Genomic DNA, 8527 nt, shown 5'->3' with positions numbered 1-8527 from the left:
CTTAAAGTTACTACTGTTACTGTGTAAAAAAAAACTGACAATTAAAGCAAGGATTGTTGGATGATGAGAATTAAACTTGCTTCCCAAAGGCATAACTATTTGTTTCATAGAAACCACTGTATAACATTGTAGTCTACATAAACTGACAGAGGTTGACCAAACAAGAAATCCAAGACAGTTGTATCATTGATGTATGTGCATTTCACATACAGCACCTATGTTCAAAACATCTTGTCAATAAATGCATTCAGAACACAGTGTGATCCAGTGATCCACAGAGATGGGTGCAGCCTATACACAGCTCATGCCTGTTAACAGAGTGGACTCGAGTCATCCTTTTCGATTGTTACGATCTGAAGACAAATTGCAACAGCAGAAGGATACATCACGAATGAATAAAAATAGATAAACCAAAAAGGAAGAAAAAAAGCATCAGACATGCTAAAAATAAAATATATCTTTATTATGGTATTAATTCTTCACCTTTTGGGGGGAAAAAAACTTCACAGTACACCGTGATGATCAACAAATATATGATGTGAGCAGAAAATTGATATACATAACTCTTACATGAAGAAACATTTGAGTAACGGCTCATACCTGAAAGTGACAAAATCATAGCAGCAGGTAAAGGTCCTTTAGAGTTCTAAATGCAGTTAGACGTCAATAATGCCATATTATATGAAGTGAAACATGAACTGGCACAGCCTAAATGTTATTATAAGAGTCGAGCTAAACAGTGTTTCTAACAGTACAAAAAGACAGTAAAATGCATATGTTTGACATTGAAAAGAAATAAGACATGCACTAACAAAACATGTCATGAACTTGAGTCTGCCCTGGTATTTGGCTCGATCATACTCCTGTAACAAATGTAGACTACTAGTACAAAAATAGATTTAGTTTAAATTTACATTAGCTTTGTCTCTTAATCTACATTGTTAATGAGGAAAACAGATTATCCCCAAGCAACTCTACGCCAATCTACTGAGACTCAGATGTTCATTAACTTCATTTCCAGTTGAATGGTCGGCCCACCAGCTCAAAGAACTTTTTGTTGGGTTCGTGAAAGAACTGGTAGAGTTTTTGCAGGATGGCAGGCGCCACATGAGGGTGAGCCCTGCCTTTTGAATCATGTAAACACCGTTCTCGCCCGTGGTCTCTCAAACAGTAGAATCCTTTAGTTTTATTGAAGTAAAAATTTGAAGCGTTTATCTGGGGTTCCAGCTTTAAGAATCTTTCCACCTTTTTCATCTCGGGGAAGGGGTCCCTGATCAACTCATCCCCGTCCACCACGTGAATGCTCTCCAGTGGGAAGTATTGCAGCCAGTTCTGCATGTGAACATAGTACAGGCTGCGATTGAGAGCCTTGTATCCCAGGTTGATCTCGCCGTCCTTCACCAGAACGGACTCGATGGGCTGGTAACGCTTGTGCTTCTGGAGACGGTTGTAAAAGACCTGGGTGTAGTCCGACAGCACCCGCCCTGTGGGGTCTCTGAGGATGAGTAGCAGCTTGATGTCAGGGTTCATCTGATAAATGCGTTTGGGGACTTTGCTAGAGGTGAAGTAGGCCGGCGTCTTCTCAACTGTCAACTGGTCGGGGAAGGCGTAGGGCATCTGGCTGAGATACCAAGGCAAGCCCTTCTGAAAGTGACTCTCCCAGTCAAAGAAGTGCACCTCGTTCTGAGCCGCCGCCACTGCACTATGCAGACTGAGCATCTCTATCAGAGCCCGCGTTCCCCCCTTCCTCACGCCAATAATTATAATCTGAGGAAACTGTTGGAGGGTCCCGTTTGGGTGGCTGGTGGTCTCATCGTTGTCGGTGGGCGATGAGGTGGGAGGTGGCCCCTCGTTAGCCATGGGCCTGGAGGGGATGGGGGGAGACTGCAGTGCAAAAAGCAGCAGCCCGAGGAGCACGGCTGCCATGAGGGAGGTCCTGACACTGGAGGATTTCAGCCTGGCAAAAGCACCAAAACTGTATCCCACATTGAAAAAGCAGCTGCCTGAGCACAATGGTGCAATTGAAAAGCAAAAAGAACTGTATCTTCTCTGCCAGGAGCAGTAACTGCAAGGGAAGAAAACAGCTGTTATTAGAAGATACTTGGCGAACATCTGGCAGAGAGACAAAACACCTCTCGAAAATACCTTTACACAATCCATCCCACATAAGCTATAAATAACAGTTTTATGACTCAAAGGGAGCAACATATGCGTGATTTAATTTATGACTATTGAGGTGATTAAACTTTAAACCTCACCCGGTAATATCTGTAAGGCAACAAACCATAAATAATCAACGTTTTAAAAAGGAAAAACATGTATCAGTACAGTTGGCTATTAGTCTTCATTTTATGTCCTTAAAACGATCAGTATCATCATCAGTATCATTATTCAGCTAATACAATATATTCAATTCACCATGGCATAAAAAAAGATTACCTTGAAAAAATGTATTTTGCATTAAAAAAATGTAGCCTAGATAAACTAAGTTTATCTGGTAGAAATCTCTATAACTACTGCTTTATAATCCATAAAGATTTTTTTTGTAAAGTGATGCAATAGGCAATTGTTAATATTTAATGAATAATAAGGAAATGTTAAACACTGAATCTGAGTTCGGAGATAGGAAATCAGCAGGTGTGGTGAATATTGCTTATTTAAAGGCTGGATGACAGCTAAAACAGACAAACTAGAAATTATGAGTGCGCACAGAATAATCGCATGTTTTACGCCTACTGTCATGTATAATATATCTTTTTTTTTTTTTTATAATATAGCCTTGCCTATGGTATCTCTAATGTGACATTAGTTTGTCTACTTTGCTACCTCGCTCTGGACAAAGAAATCCATGAAGTGCCGCCGATCTCTTACCTTTCTAACTATAATCCCCTCGACTCGACGAAGATTTCATTTCGTGCAGCGTTGAACTCTCTCTTCACAGCACCAGTACTTCCAAAACTGCGGGTTTATGTTCCGGCTCTGCACAGTCTCCGTGGTCTCTTCCGAGCGCACAAAACTCGCCTCGGACTCAGGGTCACAACTTCACCGGAGCGCCTCCTCTGTGCTCTGCTTCCGAGCCAGACTGTCCTCCCGGTCTGTAGTGTGTCAGCTGTTGAAGCCTACGCCTACAGTACGCCTGCAGGGCCACTCCCCCCTGTGACTCACGTTGTTGTAATGTTATGGTATTTGACGGAGATAGCAATGCTGGTATGAGTGATATGAGGAGAGGAAGTGAAGCACGTGATCCAGGTGTGACACCTCATGGACACACGTGTACTACCACAGGGCTACATTTGGCCAAAGACACAAGTGAACTAAAGTGGACAATACAACAACATTGTGATGTGATAATGTGTTATACAGAAAGAAAATTGCTGTAATATTGCAGGGACTTTTGTGGCAATAGCTCAGAATAAAGATAATTTACCAAGAAGCCCAAAATATTCAAATGAAGCAGTGTGACTTGCTCTTTACAAAATGCTGTAGCCCACAGTGAGGCTGCGCCTTCTCAGGATTTGGATTGAAAAAGGCTTTTCAGTGGAAACCTCCAGGAGTCCTCCCTTCAGTCTTTGCTTTCAGTGATCAATGAAAGACACAGACCATGTTATTCATTCCTGGCATTCTTCTCCTCCTTTGTCCACAGTGCAAGTGGATCTGTGTGTTGCACAATCTCACCACCTGTTGAGCTGCATTTTTTACATTTATTGTAATTTGAGATGTTCAAATCCTTTCAGCAATTGTCCAGCAACAGCAGGTCCCAAATTTCGCTCCAATCCAAACTGCAGATGTACTGATGTTGAATACAAAGCACTGTAGTGCTTTGCAATTTCCTCTGAGTCACATTTTGAATGTACAGTCAGCGTGAGAAAGTTGGAGCGACTTCACAGAGTCGATGAGTAAGTGACACATCACTAATGTCGAATGACTTTCAAATACCAGTTTGTTTCTTACGGCAGTGAGCTGCTTGCTTATGATGCCCAACGTAGGTTCATTTTCATGGTGTGACAAAGTCATGTTCAAGTGAATACTATTTAATTTTTTGAAGCTGTAATTGCGTTTAGAGTAAAGTATAGCATGTTTCCCATGCTGATAATAAGCCTAAAGCATGGAAGGCTTAAGGGCCATGCAATTGAATATGGATGCATCAGATTTTACCTATGTTTGCGAAAAGAATTCTGCTATGTAGGTCATTTAAGTGAAGGCCATTACACACATTAAAGCAACACTCTACGTGTACAAGCAGTAAGTTCGGTGCCACAGTAAAAGGTCAACCCCACTGCTTAAATACATCCCTTCCAGAAGAGAGAATGCAAACACATGCGCTTTACTTATTCAGTGCACAAAGTACAAATGCTGATATGACCAAGACTTTCCCCGCACATTGATTTTTAGATGCAGTTTAGTAATCCTCACATTCTGCCCTCGTGAGAAATGTGAATTCAGCAGAGTCGTGGAGCCGGCTCCTACAATTTAACCCCGCTTTGAGGATCATCAGAAGCGTCCGACCACATTAACATGACAATAGTACATATTCACACACCATAAATACCCTCGGCGCCACCTCAGCGACTTCCCTCACCCTAAGCTCTAAACAGGATGAAATAACAACAATAACTCCTCTGTGCTTTAATGGGTGTCACATATGCACTGCATATTTCATCTTTAAAGTGCCAAGACTCCTTCTTATTAAACACTTTAATGACAGTACTGACTAATTAAGTGATTCACCCAAACAAGTCACTTTCACTTCAGATGTAAGTCAGACAAATCTCGGAGGTGTTGCTACATGGTCAGCATGCTGGAAAACATTTTCTTTTTCAAATGTGTACTGCATTAAAAACAGGTTTTATCTGGCAGGCTTAACAGATTCCAAATGGGTATGCAGATTGTTATGGGTAAATAAATTATATGCCTGCTCTGTGTGTGTCATGGCTCTGATACCAATCTGTCTTGTAAAAACACTGTAAAACCTGAAAATATGTCTGTTTTACCTACTCACACATTTAGATGTTTAATGCCACTATTCATATGTTCTGCAAAGGATACTCTAAACAGCTGTTAATCTCATGCATACTCATGTTTATAACTAACGTTCTCTAATTCAAACAGAACTGTAGTCAAATTTAGGCTAAATGTATTGCTGTCTAACACATCATTATACAGAAATAGATTTATACACAGAGGACTTTGCGCATCAAATATTCCTATTTAGGAAAGTATCACTCATCATGATTTTTCATGGACACAGTAGAGCTTTGACAATACTGCAGGCTCTGTGTAACATGAGGCTGCATCATATTATTATCTACTTTCTCATTACTAGTTTTTCATACAATGCGTAGCTAGACCCTCAGGCTAGAAATGGTAATGTTGTTTGGCTTTTATCCTCCAAATTAACTTTCTTGAATCTGAAATTTCTTGTAATGCACTTTTATTTTTTTATTAACGAAATGAAAATATATTCAATACATTATGGTTCTTTGTCATTCTAAACACCTGAGGAGGAACAACAGTTATTTCGCCACTCCATGGCTATTATTTTCTATCGCCTATTTCCACAGTTTAATTATAAGCACTGTGAATTATCGGCCGCCGCACACCCACCCGTGTCACACTGCAGGTCATCGAGCTCGTTCTATAGCTTCAGCTTTTTAATCAAACACTGTACGTTGTTCAAGTGGGCTCACTGTATGTATCATTACCGTCATTATTTATGGTGGCAATAAAAAGATGATGGCAAATGAAAAAACACAAAATGAAGCTGATGACATGTCGACAGTTGTCAGTGTCACAGCCATTGAAACTGAGAAAGCTACATATAGAAAAACAAAAACATCTACAAATTGAATTAATCTCTTTGTTGTGTAATGTTCTCAAACCTATTTTTTTTCAATTGTGACAGAAACATGGTTAAACATGGAGTTTTTTTCCTTTGTTTTAGAGTAAAAGTTGGCAGGCCAGTTTCGGTTCCCAGAACAAAGCATAACTTCTCCCATATGGTTGGGAGAAGTTGACGGGAATAAGAATTACAGCATATGATCTGTTTCTAGAAAGCTGCCAAACCAGTTGAACGCAGACTAAAGAATACACACACTAAACGTAATACATTATTACGGTGTATGAAATAGTGTCTCAACTGACAAAAGTAACAAAGCAAAAAAATACAAAGTAACGACAACCTGTTCTCACAATTCTGTGTGACGTTTAATGACTTGATTACTCATTATGCATCAGTCTGTGCATCACAATGCGGAAAAAAACCCAGATTTGTAAGATAAAGTGGGAAGAGGAAGGAAGGGGAAATAGATTTGGGCATCATGCGCGGGCATGCACAATGACGTTAACTCCTGGGAAAGTGGCGCTACATGAGAAACGGGAGTGTTTCGTAATGACTCATCTGGGCTTCCATATAGACACATGCAGGCGACTGCAGGAAACATGCAGTGAACTCTTTTTACACATTTTCCAGAAAACAGGAGACTCCTTTGACATGATCAACATGAATATTGTCCAATAAACAGATTTAGTTCATCTTTGACAAGCATTTTGAATAAACATAATGATAGCTTTTCCCTTCACTCCAGCCGTCACTGCGCTTCGTTTTGAAATGAATTAAGGGACAGCATAAAAGCTTTCATGCAAAGCTCTTTGAGTGTCTTCGCTCAGGTTTACTTTATTTATTGAATAACAAAGAGTCTGCATTATTATTTAATCTCCTCAGGCAAGTCATTACCAATTAAACAAATAGATCATGGAATAAGTTGAAACAAATTTTCTTTTCTTTGTTTGTTGACATTTATGCACAAAGGTAGAGAGGAAGCGGTTGTTCTGTAACAGTAAACATCATTATCAGTCAGGAGTGCTGAAGATGCCGCATTTTCCGCAGGTTTACAGTTCTGCAGAATGACGAGGGATTACTATTTATAACCCGCAGTAAACGCTAAAAGTAGGAGGAATCTGTCTGTATCGGTAATTACTGCAGAATTTGGGGTCTCTGCCAGGTGCAAATCCTTGGAAATGGCCTTCATTACGGAGAGAAGCTCGCAGACTGTGGCTAAGAAGTGAGGATAATGACAATGTGGGATTAACCCTGCTTCCAGCTCTCTGTACTCCTCTTCCTCCAAGCCCTCCCTCCACAGCCACCGCCAGCCAACCTCTTCTCTCCCCATCCCTCGTTTCTCAAAAGAGCCCCTTCTCTCAGACAATACGAAAGCTTGCCGAAGAGGGTTTTGATCATCCTGTCATGCGGGGCTGTGTGACAGGTCTCAGACACAGATATTTAGTTTCACACTCAAAGAACCCCAAATCAGGAGATTAGTGGAAATACTTCTGACACAGCTGCAGCTGAAATATTTTACTACACTGCAACAAGCCGTTACCCCTACAGTATTTCCACCTCAAAAAGGGAGCTGGATGCTTGGATGGTTTGTATGTGAATGTTAGTGGTGCTTGTGCGCATGTGTGTGTGTGTGTGTGTGTGTGTGTGTGTGTGTCTTTTAAGAAATGTTTTTCATCTTCTCTCATTTTTTTGCCGGTACTTATGCTTCCCCTCTCTTCTCAAAGTCAGTCCACGGTTTTCAATGAGGTCTGAATAAGCCAGGCTTTTCTATTTAAAAGTAAGTTTTCAAGCGAATGAAAAGAAGGATTAGCAGCTATTTGGTGTGAAAAATGTTTTTGAAAATCCACGTAGCAGGTCTTGCATCGGGGCATTTGTTAATACTGAAAGCAGTGAAAGCATTTTCTATTTCATATCCAACTCTGTTTATTGGTGATGTTATGTGTTCATTAAAATAAAAATCTATTGACCTGCGTGAAACTGTTGTCATAATTAAAGGTGTCAGCGGCCGCAAACAAAATACGTTGTTTATTTTAGCAAGACAATACGGAAAAATGTTGCTAAAATTTGAACAACTAAACTGAAACTGCGGCTTAGGGGTTTAAGTTTATAAATACCTGAAATCATGAGCTGACCTGTCAGGTTGGACCTAGAGCAGATGTTGTACTCTAGAGTCAGGTGTTCAAGTGGCTGTAAACCCCATCTGTGTGGAAAAAAGGGGAAGACATCAACACCATGTGTATATATATATATATATATATATATATATATATATATATATACACACACACACACACACACACACACACACACACATTCATATGTTTATGCATACATTTACTACATAACTTTACATTCAGTTTATTCATTTTGCAATTATTGTACACCTGTCTAACACAAATTTATATTATTTTATTTATGATATATGTATCCCTATATTTAAACTTTACTTGCGTGATTTTATTTTTATACGAAACGAGCATTGTTGAAGAGAACCTAAGATCTGACTGCTTATCTGGAATTGTTGTGCAGAGCGTGTGCAACTTGAAACTTGCTACTTTCACATGATCTGAGTACTTCTTCCACCTCTGTACAGAGTCGGCGACTGTCCGGTCCAGTCTCCCCCACGGGATATCAATGAGACGCTGGCCTATCAGGAGCACCACACCCAGGCAGGCCGGATTTGTGAAC

General features: G+C 40.2%; 1 protein-coding gene across 1 annotated transcript; it reads right to left on the bottom strand.

Moving 5' to 3' along the window:
• Positions 1-442: 442 nt before the first annotated feature.
• hs3st1 (heparan sulfate (glucosamine) 3-O-sulfotransferase 1) lies at positions 443-3110 on the bottom strand. Its single transcript, XM_078260205.1, has 2 exons — positions 2872-3110; positions 443-2065 (listed from the first exon to the last, which is right to left on the bottom strand). The coding sequence occupies exon 2, from the start codon at positions 1924-1926 to the stop codon at positions 1012-1014; it is 915 nt and encodes a 304-aa protein (XP_078116331.1). The 5' UTR covers positions 1927-2065; positions 2872-3110; the 3' UTR covers positions 443-1011.
• Positions 3111-8527: the final 5417 nt, after the last annotated feature.

The sequence above is a fragment of the Sander vitreus genome, chromosome 10 (assembly GCF_031162955.1).
Source record: "Sander vitreus isolate 19-12246 chromosome 10, sanVit1, whole genome shotgun sequence".
NCBI classification, from domain to species: Eukaryota; Metazoa; Chordata; class Actinopteri; order Perciformes; family Percidae; genus Sander; species Sander vitreus.
This window is presented reverse-complemented; position numbering and strand designations above follow the sequence as displayed.

Coding starts and splice junctions, on each gene's coding strand:
- hs3st1 (XM_078260205.1), bottom strand. CDS start 1,926: ATGGCAGCCGTGCTCCTCGGGCTGCTGCTTTTTGCACTGCAGTCTCCC.